Consider the following 19,631-nt stretch of genomic DNA (forward strand, 5'->3'; position numbering starts at 1 on the left):
TATCCGGAAATCTCTATTATCGGACGCGTTCACGCAGTGAAGGACTTTTTTTTTTCATCCAAAGATTGAAAAAAAAAACAGTGACTTTCATGGATCTATTTCACTAATTTCATAAGAATAGAGCTGATGTGCATGATAGGTTTCTCAATATCTAATAAGGTAAAACATGTATGATTTTCACATAAAGATATACTGTATTTTTGTGAAGAAGGGACTACAATTTTCCGCAGGCTAGCAGAGATTACACCACCGTTGCGGGGTACGCTACCTGCCTAGCTGCCAGTGCACTGGGACGGCAGCTTCGACGGCAGCTATAATATGCATTACCATTGTGTCTCGCATGATCCGGCCAATTCGCTTATCCGGATGAGCGCCGGTCCCGACATGGCCGAATAATCGAGGTCGAACTGTACGAGACTTCTTGGCTATGACCTAGGTAGACACACACACACACTCCTGGTTATGTCTTCACTTGCACCAGCACTCACCTCACTCACCTCATTCTCTGTACATTATAGTGTTTATACAATTTTTGTTGTCGCAATGTGACGCCAGAATGACTCTGGGTCTTTTTTATATCTTTTCTTTTCTTTTCTTTTGTTTTCGATAAGCATACATGATGTATGTTTTGCCCATTTTCTTTTTTTTTTTCTTCTCTTTTTAAGTTGTCGTATCTTCAAAATACATGCTTAATTGACGACATTCTTGTGCATTCACACTCCCAATACATGCGCCATAATTCAGTCAGATCATTTGTTCACTATATTGGTTCACTATATTGGTTCCCAATATTGACGTGTTCTCGTATTCTTTTCTTCAATCTGTACACGTATATCTCAGATGTTCAGATGTACACACTGTATGTTTTATTGTCTTGAATATGAAAAAAAAAAATTACTGTATTTCATTTGTAATTGTATAATCAGTGCAGAAAATTCCTAATGAATTCATTTGAATTGACTTGAATTGAAAATTCAAATAAAGAATATCATGAAACAAAAAGAATTTTCACACTGCCTTCTATCGCAACCTCTCGTCAGTAATGTAAATTATCCAACAGCAGAAATTTGCGAAACATCTTTTGACTTTTAATCCAAGAACTCACAGAAGTTCCATTCTATTTAACAAAGTTAATTTGTGGAACATAATTCCAAAAGGGGTAATTCCTACTACCTATTCCCTGAACCACGTGAAACCTCTAGTTTCGAAAATTATTCAGTTCTATTATAGGAGATATTGTCTAATACTATCCTAATCCCAAGAGCGTAATCTTTGTATCTGAACTTCTCTTCTTTTTTAACAGAAATGACATAGACTTATTATCATTATATCTTTTATAGTATTTCATTGGTTATTTGTACTCGGGAATAGGATTCACTCCACGATGATGTGCCATTATGCTTTTTCAAAAAAAGAAAAAAGGTTAGCGAATGTTCAATGAGATTCACCATGATTTGTAGGTTTTGTTGTCGTTCCTTGTTACTAATTTTTTCTTTTACCACTGGCGAGGTATCGGAATGCCATGCAGGGAAGGTAATTCTCCAGTGGTAATAAGAATATTTGAAAGTGCGCATTTTTCTTTGCCAAGATAAGTTGGGATATATAGCTTTATCAAATAAAAAAAGAGAGAAAGAAAACGACTGACATGAGCTGTCAGGAGGTTCTCGATGGCGCGACAGTCTTCATTAGAATGTGTACCGAATTATTTCCATCAATTAAGATTTGTAGAGATCAAAATATATGCGCTTGTATTTTTTTCAGTCATCATGATTTGCCCCCCCCCCCCATGTGCTCGAATGTACATTGTGAAGTACCTGCCATGAAGTGACTAAACAACAGAATCTATCTCTCTAAAGAAGAAGTCCGGACTATAGTCAAAAAGTAGTCAGATAAAAGGAGTATTTTGTTCTAGGTATAGCAGTGAAAATCAGACAATATGAATATGCAAATGAGTAAGTTCATGACTTCATCGCCTCACAACTTGCCATATGCTTTGTTTGCAATGTCTTTAAAATTCTTTCTTCTTTTTTTTTTTCTTAATTCAGATGCTAGCGATGCTCCGGTCTTACACCTATGGTAAATATCTGTAATGATCATTACTTTGAAGCTTTTTAACCAGGTATGACATCATCATGATCATGTTTTATTCATGTTTTGAGCAGCAGAAAAATATTGAATTTTCGTCATTTTTTGTACACGATCAATGGAAAATTATCAATTGTATGGCAATGATATTCCCAACTTACTCATATGAATATTCACATCAACTGTTCCAGAAATATTGAGTAAAAATTGGTTAAACTTCAAGATTTCACAACTATCCTCATTTACTTCTGATTTTGATTAATGTTTATTGCTGTGCTTATAACAGTTAACTTTTTCCTTTCAGACTAACTTTTATCTGGTCTGGAATTCAGCTTTAATGATCTGTCCATACGACAGTTGTCGAATTTTGATATTTGCTTCCGATTGCTTTTGAAATGGCATTTTTCTTCTTTCAACAAAATATAACAAAATGCAAAATATAAAACAGCTTTTATTCAAATAAAAATCAATAAAATGCCATACATAATAATCGAATACGTATTCAGCGTCAATACTGAAAGATTAGTAGTAGATGAAGATGACTAAGATAACTCAATTTAATTATATGGGTCAGGAACATTTCCTTGATTTATTTTTAAAATGGTGGTTGTTTCATTTACTCAGTAACTGAATAACTCATACCATACATCTAGACCATGGTGTCTTATTGTCTCTTCAGCGAAAACCATCTTAGTTTTTTCAGGTGCATGTTGTAGCAATAACGTCTTGGACAAGTGTGTACCCACTTTAAAAAGTTTATACACACAAACTGACAAGTCCCTGTTCTTTAAAAAAAAACAAAAACAAAAAAAAAAACAAAAAAAAAACGTATATTGGTATATTGGCGTAGCACGCGAATGACGTGAAATTACGTTATGATTGCCTACATAATCAATCAATTAATCAACAAAAAAAAGTTTAGTTTACGGAAATCTACACTAAGGGTTCAGTATGAAATGTTGTAATATTCAATGTGTTTTCAAGCGGGAAAACTGATAAGTTCACTTGTAGATCAATCTATTTCTCAGTTTTTGAGCAAAACTCATTTGGCACATCCACTGGTTTCGGGAGGAAGAAATGCAAGACATGTTTTTCGAATGTATTGGACACTGTTTTGCCACGCAAGTAATGGAATATTATGGCGATAAATTAGGGTAAAATGTTGCGGATGTTCAAGTGTATTACTTCACTTTCCCACCAAAATGCTTATAAAATTTGTTACACACATTGGGATTGGGTGAAGATGTGAAAGAAACATTTCCTGAATGTGTTCCGAATGGCTACACGAAGGTTTTGCTACCGCTCACAAAGTTGCTGCAGCTGGAGCCCGAGATACTCCACCGGCAGTCATACCGAAGACTCACGAATGAGCCCGATGTTTGCACGACTTGGAGCGAATTTGATCATTTTCGGGACAGGTGTGACTCCTACATATAACCCACATTCAATCTTCGACTTACCATGCCTGAGTTCATACCTTCCCAGCCTTCTTAGGTCGATGGTTGCTGATGTCAAAAAGCTTACGATCGTGATCACCGAGAACAAACACAGGGCAAGGAACCCAAGGACGCACCCGCGGTCAACCATCCTTACGAACGGTCACGAACCTTATCACTCTGCACTTCTTTCCCGTGACTTCCAACTTTTGTGCGAATCAACGTTGGTTGTTGTTTTTTCTCTCTCTATCTCTGCGTGTGTGCGTGTGTGCGCGCTTTTTTGTTTTTCCAAAGGCTCCGTGCTGTTAGCACTGACAATCGTGAGCGAGTAGGGTGATACAAACAAGATTCCAGCCGATATTTCACTCCGTAAAGACCCCATTGATTCGCTAAAAAAGACAGAAAAAAAAGAGTCAAAGGAGAGAGAGAGAGAGAGAGAGGGAGAGAGACAAGAAAATCACACACTCGTACAGTAGTCCATGTCGGGCCAGTGATCACCACTGGCCTGCGGGGAAAAGGGGGTATTGGGGGTATGGGGGTGGGGGCATTGAACGTATTCTTCATGCGCCATCAACGTCAGAACTAGGCATAGCTGAGTAATTTCATAGCTGAAACAGACGAATCCAAGTCATTTGTGAAATAGAAGACAGCAGACTAGAGTCATGTTTATCAGGTCGTGGCCTAATCTGCGTCGTATCCAGCCTATAGCAAACATGTGTACCACTCCTGAATAAAGTCAGCTATAGTAATACTTCCATAAACTAAAAAATGGAATCCCACATTGTATTGTCCGTAAGCTAGCTTCTTAGAACAAAGATTTGCTGAGAAATTTGTCACCAAAAACTGGCAGTGAGATACTTCAAAGGCTTTTTGTTCCTGACGTACAACCTTGAGGTATACCGACTTTTAATCGTCTGACATCTTGCTCAAGATCGTACGCTGTCGATCTTAATTGTCTTTTCTCATATTCGGTATACTGTCATGAAAGGGCAGCATGCAACAATGGAAACCAGAGCCCTCGAAGGGCTCTGATGGAAACGGAGCACTTTCCAAATAATTACTACGTCCCTCCTTTTCTTAAGTTAGAAAATATCATCCAAAGACTGAAACATGAACATTATTATGGTTAACAAATAATATATATATATATATATATATATATATATATATATATATATATATCATTCTGTTAACATGAAAAATTTATCTTCTCGTTCTAAACTAATGTATTCAAACTTTCAGTATTTTCTTATGTATGCAGTGCCTGAGGATTTTCTTATTTGTTGAATTGTTCTTGTTTTGTATGAGCCTGCGTGTTATTTTGATTTTGTAATTTCACATTTGTATATTTATGTATACTGTGTATGCGTATTTTTCACTTTTGTAAAATTATTTGTAATTTAGCCTCTGGCTGCGATCAATGATTTGTTGAATAAAGATACCATTAGTAATGATAATAATAATAATAATAATAATAATAATAATAATAATAATAATAACAATAATAATGATAATAATTCAATTCAAAGTTCAATTCAAAGTTTACTTCATTTGTCGACAAAACATACGTTTCACTTCTTTTGATAACAGAGAATAAGGTAAATAGAACATAGTGAAATGAAAAGACTGTACAAGAACAATAATAATGATGATAATAATAACAATAATGATAATATAAAATTCTCAAAGGTTGGGATAAATGTTGCTTAAGACATAATAACAATCACTGAGATCATTATAATCACTTGTTTCCAATATCCAATTGTTGAACACTAATGTGGGGGTTTATTCAGCACATATCTCCAAGTTCACCATGCCAATATCCTACATGTAACACTCAAAGGAATCATGATAATACAAGAGATACATGCATTGATTAGAATTTTTAACAGCTTACATCATAAACATATATTGGTATACCACTTTCAAGTGGAACAGGGTGTTTGGACTTGCAGACAATAGGCCTAGGCCTACAGACATTGATTTGACATCCTCGTTGAAATACAACTCTGTCGGTTATATATGGTTAAAAATACAGCGTATTCAAATTATCCTTAATAACTGACATTGTTTTGAATTTAAAGGGACTGTACAGTACTGGTTGAGTTGGGGATTCATATTTTGAACATTCCTAAATGAGACAATGAGAAACCTCTTATAAAATATGAAAGAGCATGTAATTTTAAGAATGATTCAACGTTTATAATCGATAATGATGAAAATTGGTTTTCAAAATGGCTGAGATATCCAAAAAAGTGATAATACAGATTTGTAATAATAAAAGGCGACAGGCCACGCCTTTTATTAGGATCTCTTTGTCTCACCTTGTTTATGAATATCTCAGCCATTTCAAAACCGATTTTCATCAAGTAAACTTTTGATACCCCTTAGAATTGCATGCTCTTTGACATCCCATAGAGTGGCGTCTGAATATCTCGCAAATTGAGAATATAAAAGTTAAATCCTCACCTCGACCAGAACTGTACACACTATTCCCTTTAAGGTTGTGTAGCAAGTACAGACAGACAGACAGACAGACACACACACACACATATCTTTCCTCCTCCCATGTCAGAAATTGAAAAGAAAAACTTGAGAAAATAACATTGCTGTCCCATAATTCTAACAAACAAAAATAATCTCTGAGTGTAATAACTATTGAATTCGTAGAATACTGATCCAAGACCTATAGTTGCTTCTTTGCTCTCTTTTTTCTTTAAATATGTATTACGGAAGGAGGGAAATCCTGTTGGGGCAACAACATGTCACACATTCTGACATCGAAACAAATCACTACCACTAATCAAACTTAAAGGACAAGTTCACCTTTATAAACATAAGGATTGAGAGAATGTAGCAATATTAGTAGAACACATCATTGAAAGTTTGAGGAAAATCAGACAATCCGTTCAAAAGTTATGAATTTTTGAAGTTTTTTTGCAGTACCCGCTGGATGAGAAGACTACTGCAGTGTATGAATAACTTAGATGTCACATGCGTACAACAATATAAGGAAAATATAAAGAGAATTTCACAAAATTCCATCTTTTGAAAAAAGTACACACCCCCCTGACTCGTTACCGATAAATGTTATGGGTAATATTATTCCCCCTGCCTTTAGAAAGAGGCAAGTCAATTGCTCTTTTATTATGCGAAAAAAATGAAAATATGTTGAATTTTCTTTTATATTTTCTTTATACTGTTGTACGCATATGACTCACAAGCTGTAGTAGTCTCCTCATCCAGCGGTTCCAACACAAAAATTTAAAAGATTCATAACTTTTGCATCGATTGTCCAATTTTCCTCAAACTTTCACTGATGTGTTCTACTAATATTGTTGCATTTTCTCAATCCTTATGTTTATGAAGGTGAACTTGTCCTTTAAAGTAATGAAAACTTTATTCTTCCCTCGCCTCCTCAAACAGCATGGTCCCAGCCTCGAGCCATCTTGACTTCAGCAACGTGGTCGAACAGGCCACACCCACTTTGTACCAACATGCATATTCATGATACATGTTTTTGTTTTTGTTTTTTCAAATGCTCTCAGTAAAAGAAAAGAAAAGAGTAAGAGCCAGATGACTAGCTGGTCTATGGAATACGAAATGATTACAATCGCAAAACTGGGTGACATGGAGGTAATACTGGACCGGTTGATTTATTACAATCATACATAGGAACATTACATTGGAAATGCATAAAAGAGGAAACAAGAGGGGGTCATTGTTTATCTTACATGAAAATTCAACTTATGTTTCGAAAAAGATACGATATTATAAAATAGACAAAAGTGTATGTGGTTTGCTTGAATTTATAAGTATTTAAATCATTAATTAAGCTTCGTTCCATTTCAACTTCTCTTTTCCCCTAGAAATTCATGGAAAGATTGTCTTCATGGTAAAGTTGTACGATCCATCGTTGCGCATAGTGCTGTTACGATTAGGCCTATATCTAACACTTGCTTTAAACATGTTGAAAGTTGCCGATTTCACATCCGTCAGTAGCTTTTAGAATGCCCAAAACAAGCAAAACGTGCGAAGATCGTATTGTTTGGACATGAATGCTGTAGGCCTGCATCATAAGAGCTGTGCTACCTCATGCGTTCAGATACATTCCAATTTGTGAGATTAAGAACCATCATATACATCACTCCTTTAAATCAAAATGTTTCAGTAAAGTAATAACTTTATTACTTTCTTTCTTTTTGCTTTCAAAGAATGTTTGGAAATACACGACGTGACTGTAGGCCCTAAATATTCGAAAGGACACATGCATACAGTCAACCTGTGCAGATAAAAGCCTGTTAGAGTTGCTCCTCAGTTTTAAGGCATTTGTCACTAGTCAATTCATGGCATGTAGGTATAATACTTTGCCATTAAAGGGGATCCATCCGTCATGTATTAGCGTATTGAAATAGCAATGCTTCTGAGGTTTGAATCTTTAAGAGTCCAAATCTCTATGTGAAATTATCCTCATTTGGGATTTGTATATGTTGAGTTCTCAACCGATGATATACATAATGAAAATGGGCACTTATATGGCCACGTGAATTCGTGATTGTAAGAAAAATCAAGTGCGCTGCAAAATAAAACAGGGGACCATCATCAGCAGATGGCGAGAATATCTATACATTTTTTTTTTCATATCATGTGGTATATTATCAGGGATCAAGAACGCGTTTTTTCTTTTCTTTTTGAAGTTGCTAGGGTTAACAAAACCAAAAAAAAAACTATAAAAACAACAACAACAACAACAATCACCAGCTGTAACTAACACGCTGCACAATAAGCACCCAAGTCATCTGTGAATGTAGATAGAATGATGACCAACGTAGGTGACATAATAATCGCTTCTAGGATGACTGTGACACCAGTCCTAGAACATGCCCTTCGGTCTCTTCTCCAGCCACGCGGCTATCTTAGGTTCATTCTTCATGCGCGCAAGGAAGCCCTTGATGAGGGGATACTTATCTAACAGCTGTGGCATCATCTCCTCAAGGAACTCAAACAAGGCGAAAACGTACAGATCGGCGACAGTCATCTATTAATCAACGAGACAACGCACAAAAATTCGACAGTCCTGGGCTGGGGGATGCGAGCATTTCAATCACAAAATATAATGACCCACTTTGAAAACATCTGAACTTCGCCATGCGCTCTTTTGATATCGAACATTTCACGCTCCCTTCTCCTTCTACAGACGTAATGTCTATATCTATATTGAAATATATATATATATATATATATATATATATATATATATATATAGATCAGCAATATCAATGAAATTTCCTTTATTGAATTTCGTTTTTACAAACCCCAAATGAGAAATAGTAAAGAAAACAGCGAGCAAAAGGTGGTAACTTTCTATCCAGGGCATCTTTGTCATTAATATGCCTAATGATACTCTTCAACCCTCACTGCCTTTGAAGTAATACTGATGTCCCTTTAAGACTACTTTAAAGGGATGAGATAGTTGCGATGTTTGAGATTTAGTTGAGACTTGGCTTCAGCTTTACAAGTATTGTGAGATTATAAGAAACCTCCTATGAAACATGACAGAGCATTATTTTAAGAGGAACGCAAAGTTTGTAGTTGATGCATACTTTTTGTAAGATGATAATAGGTTTTGAAATTGCTAAGATATTCAAAACAAAGCGATCCCAATGAAAAGTGGGACACACCCTTTTTTAAGGATCAACTTTGTTTTACCATGGTTTTTTTTTAATCTCACCCACTTGAAAACCATCATCAAATCATCAAATAAACATTGAATTCCTCTAAGAATTTTTTTTCTTTAATACATTTAGTGGTTTCTAATGATCTCAAAAAACTGTAAATAGCTGAATTTTCATCTCAACCAAAACAATACCATCCCCCCAAAAACAATACCATCCCCTTAAAACTTTAAAGAATAATGTTGACAGATGGAATCTCACCGTTTCTCCCACAAAGTATCCCTTGCCCTCATTATTCTTCCCAAGATGCTTTTCGACCGGAGTGATGAAGGGAACTGAAGTCTTTTCCACGTATTCCTCGATCATCTGGGCCTGAAACATTCATACCAACATTAAAGGAGTCAATCAAAATCTAATCGGCGAAAGTCCGGACAAATACATGTGACTATTGCAAATTCTAAAAATTTGGACGACGTCACAAGATGAACCACGTCTCTTTAAAGGAATTCATCCTTGAAGTAATAATTTTAGTTCATTTACTATGAATACTTTCTATTTTTGCAAGGGGATTGATGTTTTCGGGGAGGACTTGCTATTACTATGTTTCACACTTTAGAAATAGGTAATGTTTCATTACAGAAACATTAGTGTATGTTTACACAATCTTTAACCGAGTGATTTCGGGCAAGACAAATTCCAAGCCAGCTGCATTGATCTCAGGTTGATGGACATCTATGTCCTTGATGAGTTCTGAATACAGTAGTTATTATCCAGAACTATTATGTTTGATACTTTCACGTGATTTTCTACCTCAATTTTGCACACTACATGAAAGAAACGTCATTGAAATTGTACGGCATGAAGATTTTTCGATATGATAATTAAAATCCACATCAGTTAGTGGGTACCCCGTGCCCAAATATGCAGCGTACTTTTCCTGTCTTGAAAAGCATGACCGAAGAATCCAGTGAAACATTAGACGTATAGTATGGGGTTAGTGTATTTCCACAACAGTCACCACTACCATTAGTTACGTTCAGGCGGTGATCCTTAACTTCGAGGATAAGCTAGTCGTTAAAGGACAAGTTCACCTTCATAAACATAAGGATTGAGAAAATGCAACAATATTAGTAGAACACATCAGTGAAAGTTTGAGGAAAATTGGACAATCGATGCAAAAGTTATGAATTTTTTAAATTTTTGTGTTGGAACCGCTGGATGAGGAGACTACTACAGCTTGTGAGTCATATGCGTACAACAGTACAAAGAAAATATAAAAGAAAATTCAACATATTTTCACTTTTTTCGCATAATAAAAGAGCAATTGACTTGCCTCTTTCTAAAGGCAGGGGGAATAATATTACCCATAACATTTATCGGTAACGAGTCAGGGGGGTGTGTACTTTTTTCAAAAGATGGAATTTTGTGAAATTCTCTTTATATTTTCCTTATATTGTTGTACGCATGTGACATCTAAGTTATTCATACACTGCAGTAGTCTTCTCATCCAGCGGGTACTGCAAAAAAACTTCAAAAATTCATAACTTTTGAACGGATTGTCTGATTTTCCTCAAACTTTCAATGATGTGTTCTATTAATATTGCTACATTCTCTCAATCCTTATGTTTATGAAGGTGAACTTGTCCTTTAAAGTATGGGGCGCCAAGTGTCACATGGGCTCCGTCGTCACGAAATGACAAAAGAGACCATGCGACACTTAGCGGCCCATACTTAACGACGAGCTCATCCTCGCCGTCTGAACGTATAGCTAATAACTGCATTTGTAACTTTAATTCAAATAAAAAAAAATCAGCAAATTCATTCCTGTGGCTTTTGATTGTGGACTCATCTCATCACGACCATTGCCATGGCAACCTATTACAGACCTTTTTCTCAGCGTCCTTCTCCATATACATAGGAAAGACCGGCTTAGCAATCTCTTCCATCGTCTCAGCCACCAGATCGATCATTGTGGATTCATAGTTGCTCTTGCCGTACATTCCTGCATATGAAATTAAGCATAGACTGAGCTGTAAGAGCATAACATGATGTTGGGAAATAGCTTAGATGGTTGATCACTAACAGGAAAGAAGAAATAATGACGAATTCATTTGCATGACAATGTCATGATCAGGTGAGGGTACCGTCAGGCAAAGATTTTTTTTTTAAATCTCTAAAACACATAGAAATTAATGGTTTGCATCTAAAAGATTTCTTCTAACTGCAGAAAAGAATATTTGTGCATTTGTTTTTTACCGAGTTGGCGCTGTGTAACCATACGCTACTCGAGACAATAGAATGATGTAACAAATTGACGGACGCAAACGCCGCGCGTGCAAGCGTGATACTTGCTTAAGTCGATCTCGACCAAGTTCGAACAATCGCCTCAGTCGAGTCTTCTTCTCTTTATATAAATGATTTTAATCTCCCATAAGTCGAATCTTCCGCAATCTATTCTTTAGTCCACATAGATTTAGATGCAATCTAGGCAATGTTGTACTGCATGACCAGTCTATACATGCTTATACCCTCACATGTTGAAATGTATAAAAGACGGATCGAAATTCCATGTGTCGCCAGAAGTATGTGACTTAAAAGGCCTCATATTGTATTCATTCACATTATGCTATCGCAACTCCGGGTGACGACAGGCCGATCTGTACCCTGCCAGCTACGGCGCCGCTGGAATTCAGGTATTTTTTTCTCTTGAAATCATACTGTAGATTTCACATTTTGCATGTGTACTATACGTCTTTAATCTTTATGTAAAATACGAGCTGTTCATAGACTAGATGAATTTGAGCCACCGTGACGGACCGACTCACAGTCGAGCAAGTCCATGCAAGGTCTCTGGTTTGAGTGAACTGGCAAGCTCAGTACCCGGGCTCAGTTTACTTGCGCTCTAAGCTGATCAGAGATATGCCCTTTAACCTGAATGACAGGCAGAAAATGATCGAGGTGACTCTACAGCCCCAGGTACTTTGTTTGCTTGCACGCATTCGGTGTTTTGTTAGTGCTTACGTAAAACAAATGCATGCCTACTCCAATATCAAATTCCATTTAAATTAATCCACTGTTATCTGCACGAAGTGCACGTTTAAATACTCTTTATTCATTTGCTACCACCATCCAAATGATCTATACGAAAGATCCACATGTTAGACAATAATGATAATGTTTAAAGCAATAATCACCAGCTATCTTTTGGCAATAATATAAACGCTCGAATTTTGAAGGATAGTGATTACAAAGTAATGAGCAGAAAGAGTTAAAGGAGAATGAGTCTAAATCTTCACCTGTGTGAACAAATTTAATTCATCTTTTTCTCACGTAATGAAATTCCCTGTGTGATTCAGAAAATCAAAATACTGTATCACTATAGAACTGAAGACTCGTTGTTTAGTTGATCACACGTTCCCTCTTGTGACTGCGTAAAGTTATAGTTTTGTGTGTTCATTCGTCATCAGAAATACATCTAGATATTTTCAGATCCATTTGCATTTTAATTGTTCGAGATTAGAAGCGTATAAGAGCCTGTGCTTTAAACTGGTATCAAAAGGGTGTTTAATTCCTCCTATGGGGTAAATTTTCATCCCGTTAGTCACTGACACTCCCGAAACCGGGTCCGTCTTATCACTCCCCAAACATCCGAAACTACCCGTTCCCTTTTCTTTCTTCTTTTTTGCTTTTATAAGTGTATGCTTCATCACCCTTTTTTTACTCCATATATATATATATATATATATATATATATATATATATATTATATAAAGTTCAACAAAAGTATATGGCAGAGTTTTAATAGGCTCTTAAATAAACATTGTACTATAAATGATACTAGACAAAAATAAACATGCAGTGTACTATTTCATATCATGAAAAAAAAAGATGTCGATATGAAGCAATATTGCTGTCCTTTCAGAGATCGAACCAAGGGTCATTATTTACAGAATCTTCAGTTGCTTAAGGGTTGATTCTTACCGAATTCTCGTGCCAGGTATCTCTCGATGGCGTGACTCTGTGGGAGGGGTGGGTGTGAGTCGACTATCAGAACCGGAAGCTGGCCGAACGGAAGCTCTAATAAAAGATGAGAAAAATATTACTTCCTGTAAGTTTAAATAAGGCCTCTATCCTCAGTGATGTACAGGTGTATATGGAAATATAATCAGATTGTATGCAACGTTATTTCTTTTCTAGAAACCCACCTAATGCATGAAAAGACGCGAGTCTTCTTTTCTGCGCATCACAAAGTTATAATACCTTAGTCTTCACTGGGAAAAAAAAGAGGAATTAGTAATTGTCTGCAATGTAGAATTGTTTCAAAGTGCGTTTGTTTGTGCACGTGCTGTTGTATAATATGAGTATATTTTGGAAATGGTTCACTATATATGCGATCTCTTGTACACTAAAATCCGTCTACTTGATAATGTTCTGCATCCCCACGGATAAACGTGTCTCATTTCCCAAACCAAATTAGTTTTATGATAAGCAAGAGTACTGGACCTTCTTTTTTTGTCTTTGGTTATTGTGTCTGTCCGTCGAAACGTAATCATTTTATGATAACATAATTCAAATGGATTTAGTCCTTTACCACACCATACGCCCGTCTGGCGTCACTTGACACATATTAATGCGTCCTTTGCAAGGTAACAATGTTGCTCAAGCGTAGCCCTTATCATGTAAATCAAAATCCTAACTCACAGGAGCCAAACGAAGATACATTTTTCCCTTTAGTTATCAACCACCTGCAAGAAAATTCGAAGATCTCATAAAACCTCCGCACCCCATCCAAAACAAAACAAAACAAAACCACGAACAGAACTATCAAATTAATGCATGGTCCACCATGACACAGTTGACAAAGAGTAAGTGAATCTGTTTAGAGTAAAAATGCGTTAAAATTGCATTCGTTTCCGCTGTTGTGTACACTTATCAATACAAACTATTAAAGGACAAGTCCACCTTCATATACATGTGGATTGAGTGAATGCAGCAATATTAGTGGAACACATCAGTGAAAGTTTGGGGAAAATCGGACAATCCATTCAAAAGTTATGAATTTTTAAAGTATCTGCGTAGTCACTGCTGGATGAGAAGACTACTATAGTGTATGATGTCATATGCGTACAACCATATAAAGAAAATAAAAAGAGAATTTCACAAAACTTTACTTTTTTAATTAAGTGCACATTTCTTCGACTTGTTACTGACATAATTATGTTAAGGGTAATATTATTCCCCCTGCCTTCTGAAGAGAGAAGTCAAGTGTTCTTTTGTTATGCGAGAAAAGTGAGAATATGTCGAATTTTCTTTATTCTTTCTTTATATCGTTGTACTCATGTGACATCACAAGCTATAGTAGTCTTCTCATCCAGCCTTGAGTGAGCAGAAACTTTAAAAATTCATAACTTTTGAACTGATTGTCCGATTTTCCTCAAACTCTCAATGATGTGCTCTACTAATATTGCTGCATTCACTCAACCCACATGTCTATGAAGGTGAACTTGTCCTTTAAACTGCGATTGCACTTTAGACTTGATAAACTTAAGCAGTTGATGGGGGCGTGGCAGACTAAGTTCAAGGTACTTTATGACCTGTACTGTACTACGTTAGGCAACAACGGACATTGTAATATCAGTTAGCCTGCTAAAGGTATCACATTAAAACTTGTGTATTCACTGTGGTTCCAATACCAGGCAATCGTTGTATCCTTTGATAGCGTCTCGACTATGAACAATAAAACAGGCAGTGGCATAGTACATAATCATACCATACTTTTGGGGGCGTTTACGTTATATAGGGTGCTCAAAGCATAATTCATATATTTTGACTCTTGATTCTCGATTCGACTGAGATTTGTGCATGCAATTTGTAACAGTATTTGCACTGTAAAACATCGGTGTTAGATTTAACACCACGGGTGTTAAATCTAACACCGATCAAACTTCAATAAAGGACAACACCCACAGGTGTTAAAAATGCACTGTGATGGTGTTGAAAGTGTTCACCTGACACTTCGTGGTGTTAATTTGACACTGTACCTGGTGTTATTTTGACACTGTACTGGTGTTAATGCAAAAATGACACCACATGGTGTTGATTTGATATTTGGTGGTGTTAATATCAATGGTTTAACACCCGTCCAGCTTCAATAAGAGACCACACCAGCTGGTGTTACTGTGGTGTAAATTTATTTTCACATTTTTTCAAAAATCTAGTATTCTAATGTATAATTCTTGATCGTCTTGTTTAAATTAAAAATCAACAAGAAGTGCAGTTACTAAGAAACTCTTCAAAAAACAGTTTAAAATTAGGAAATGACACCCGGAGGTGTTAATCTAACAGCATAAATGAGCACCGAAAATTTAACACCAGCTCGGTGTTCACTATTTAACACCGGACTTTTTGCAGTGTGGAATATGACTTTGCAATTAAAGTGTGCATGCTGATGATATGATACGAAATACCTTTCTCTCTCCCTCAGGAAATATGAAAAATGTATGCTTTATACATGTTCACAAAACAAGAGAAAAGACAGACAAACTGGTACTTGTTAACTATCAATGTGTTATTATCATAATATTGGATATTCTTCGTGATAAAGTTTGCAGTCTTTACTTCAAATTCCTTAACATTGAACCCCTTGGACGCTATACCCTTACAGGTAATGATGATAATCCCTTCGAAATTATTGAATCATGATAAAGATTGGTAATCGCAATGTCATACTTTGATACCAACAAATTTTAGTTGATTTTAGCAATGCATAATTTGCATATATTTGCGAACACACTCGCTGCAAGATGCAAAGGAAGAAAGGTAAAAAAAAAATGGGTTAAAGAATTCTCTGTGCGAGCATGGACCTACATGGACCTACCCTCTAGGTCCATGTTTTGTTGTAGGTCCATGGTGCAAGCGAGACGTAGTAACACGATAATGATAAGCTTACTCGATTTGTCTTCTTTCATTGCGGCAAACTCTTCCTGTGTGACGCGACTGTCCTCATATTCGACGCCGGCCTGGGCGAAGAGCAGACGGGACACCTCGGCACGACCACGGCCGTTAAAGTACATGAGCTTGTAGGAAGGCATGATGATGATGATGATTTCGGATGACCAACGACGAGAAGAAAATTAATATAAGATGGGGAAAAATCCTGATGAGACTAGCCGGGAGAGGTCGGAGCCTGCTGAATGACGAGTTCCCTTGAAAATCACTGCCTACCACGTAGGCCTACCCACCTACCACGTACGCACCTATGATTGCATAATGTGCAAACTGAAATTTGTTTGCAGAGGGCTTTTGTTCTCTCTCTCCAACGGCAAAGACCCCTAGCTGAATGAGATAGAGAACAAAGTGTGTTGACGCAGCCCTTATGAAGCATAAAGAAGAATCGAGTTTACATAGGGGAGGAAAACATTTGTCATGCAAATACATGTACGTGTATATGTATTGACAACACGAGAGACAAAGTGGGCCGGTGGCCGTGATAACACTGTTATAGAAGTGTATTCTTTTAATTCCGTGATTATGAACGACAACCTCAAATCAATGGTCAAAAGTGTCATTTAATTTCTAACCTGTATATGAGTTCGCACACAGGTTGAAATAGAAAATGAATACAAAATAAATAGTGTTGGGGATCACTTCGGACGGGACGAGACATATTTTTTTTTATTCTTAGTTTTCATTGCAGAGCCTACGTATTACATTGTATATATATATCATATTTGTCAATACGTGATCATTTTTATGGACTATATATCTTATCTCCCTCTCCCTCTCTCTCTTTCTATATATAAATATATATATATATATATATATATATATATGTATATATATACATATACATATACATATACATATATACGTATATATTACATCAATTGTATTTTTCGATATAGGCGTATACAAGCATATAGATGCCTTGGTTTGTAATGTGAATCTTTATCTCCCTCACTCTCTCTCTCTCTGGAGAATTACGTGACTCAGTGATGCTATGGGTGTTGACACAATTATATATGAAGGGTAGATTTCAAACTATGCGGGCGGTCTACCAATAGCTGGATTAAAAATCAGTTCTCACGTATCATAGGGGGTTGTTGAAAAAAAAAGGTCACATTTTTACAAAATAAACATCTTGCAGTTTTTCGGTGATGGTGTGGCCAAGGGGCTGAAAAGTTGACCAAAAATAGAGTAAAATCAGCTGAAAGAGAAACGTCAGGCATAAACGGGAAAATATTAGATATAGGATTTCAAATACATACAATAATGCATTTATATAAGATTTATATCAAGTGGTAGAGCGCGCCTACCTCGCTTCTATTGAAAGAAAACCTAAACTTCACGACAGTCATGATCTTGAATTCAAAGTGATGATTTGGAATTACTGCAACTTGAACTGAAATAAACAAATAATGAATGAATAAATATCATTTAAAAAGCGCTTATTACAATGTTTCTAAACGCTGAGCGTCTCAAAGAAACAATTAGAAAAAACAAATTCAGTCATGGAGTAGATACAAATAATATAGTACGATGAAACGCAATACAAAATACACAGAATACACATTGTAAATTATAACTTATAGAACGAACGTTACATAAATATATAATAAATCCACACAAATTACATGTCATGCGAGAACAGATGAATTTTCAGTAATGTTTTGAAGGAGTCTACTGTAGGAGCTTCACGGACTTGAACCAAAAGAAAAAAGAAATACATTCTTTTCTCCAAACAGTACTTCAATTTCTTGTATTATATAGAACTTATATTGGATGTATATTAAACGAGAATTGTGATTGCGTATTTTTTCTTATCAGACGTATTAGCTGTTCTCGTGTATATGATATGAATTGTAACATACTCTACCCTCTTTTAACCAAAGTTACTTCACATGATTTGTGTAATGCCCATGGTATATCCAAATTCATTCCCACGCGTGTGACCCCCTCAAGTCCATACTTATTAATCTAATTTGGTTCTCTTCAGTGTCTTAGGTGGTTTAGATTCTCAAATACACGATCACGAACGGTGGGTTTAAGCACCTACTCCTTCAATTGCAGAGACTTCAACTCTCCCGTTTTCGACGGGAGATCTCCCGCCGAAAACCCATATTTGCAAAATCTCCCGTTCTCCCGTTTGAGATTTAATTTCTCCCGCCCTGGCTCTTTGTCTCCCGTTGGAAAGGATTTCTTACATATTTCTATCGTATGTTGAAAAAATAAGCCTTAGATAGCACCAGAGAGCATCTAGAACCCTGGGAATTTCGCGCTTCGCACACATCAACTTTGAGTCTCCCGTTTGCTAGGGGTTTCAGGCGGGAGAATCTCCAGATCAGAAGGTACTTTGGGTTGGAGTCTCTGCAATTGGTATACAGTGTTATAAAATCCCGTCGGTAAAGTCCACGCCCCAAAACCCCTGGCCAAAATCACTCGCCCTCGTTCTTTCGTATAGGAATTTCGACGAAAACAAATTTTTGGACGACTTAGCTGACGTGGATTTGCATTCATTGTACACCAACAATAATGACGTTGACCAAATGATGTTGAAGCTTACAACAGTAACAAGCATGCCCCGTATGTAAACTGAAAGTGCTCCATGGGTAGGCCGTAAATGAGGAATACTTATAGCTCTTGCTCGAGAACGTGATTTCCACTATAAAACACAAATTTGATCACGTTAGAATTCTCATTATAGCGAACATTTTCGAAATATGATTGGAGTGCGGATTTGAAAGATTAAAGACCTGTGGAGGATATATTTACGTTTTCGAAATAAGACCATTAATTTGATTTAAAAAAAAACCCTAGTAAGTTGTATTACTGAAATAGATTTTCTGAGTTGACTACTGATATGAAGACAGAGTGGAAAGTCATGAATGATCTTCTTCTTTAAATGTAAAAGTCAAGAAAATTAAATTGTTGTATATAAATATAAAATGGCGAATCGATTGTGATAGCGCTGCTATTGCACAACAACAACAAAAAAATAAAGAAAAAAAATCGATGAAATGTACAGTGATTGAAGTTGGTAAAGATAAAGATTCAGCTCTTGGGCTGACCTCAGTCACTCGAAATATCAACACTTTGCAAACAATAGTAAAAAGAGCTTTATCATATACATCTAGGTCTACATTAAGCAACATTACATGAGATTTTGTCAAGAGGAAATTAAGGTCAACGGACTGCATCAAAGGGGTCGTATAGTTTTGGTTGACACCTAATTTCAGGTTTCTCACATTTTTTGACAAGATAATGAGAAACCTCTTATAAAATATGTACGAATATATAATTCCATGAGAGATTCAACGCTTATTTGACGAAAATTGGTTTTGAAATGGCTGAGATATCCAAAACAGAGCGATTCTAATAAAGTGTGGGACCCACATTTTATTACGATCGCTTTGTTTTACTTTGTTTTTGGATGTTT

At 36.2% G+C, this 19,631-nt stretch overlaps 1 protein-coding gene across 1 annotated transcript; it reads right to left on the bottom strand.

Annotated features, from left to right (window-relative positions):
- Positions 1–8,282: 8,282 nt before the first annotated feature.
- On the bottom strand, positions 8,283–16,287 carry LOC139711687 (S-crystallin SL11-like). Its single transcript, XM_071623547.1, has 5 exons — positions 16,146–16,287; positions 13,178–13,273; positions 11,083–11,198; positions 9,458–9,568; positions 8,283–8,559 (listed from the first exon to the last, which is right to left on the bottom strand). Exons 1-5 carry the CDS (start codon positions 16,285–16,287, stop codon positions 8,395–8,397), a joined length of 630 nt encoding a protein of 209 aa, XP_071479648.1. The 3' UTR covers positions 8,283–8,394.
- Between the last annotated feature and the right edge of the window lie 3,344 nt (positions 16,288–19,631).

This window comes from Diadema antillarum, unplaced genomic scaffold (genome assembly GCF_040938485.1).
Source record: "Diadema antillarum isolate AM-2024a unplaced genomic scaffold, OU_Dant_1.0 seq00001685_RagTag, whole genome shotgun sequence".
Classification (NCBI taxonomy): domain Eukaryota; kingdom Metazoa; phylum Echinodermata; class Echinoidea; order Diadematoida; family Diadematidae; genus Diadema; species Diadema antillarum.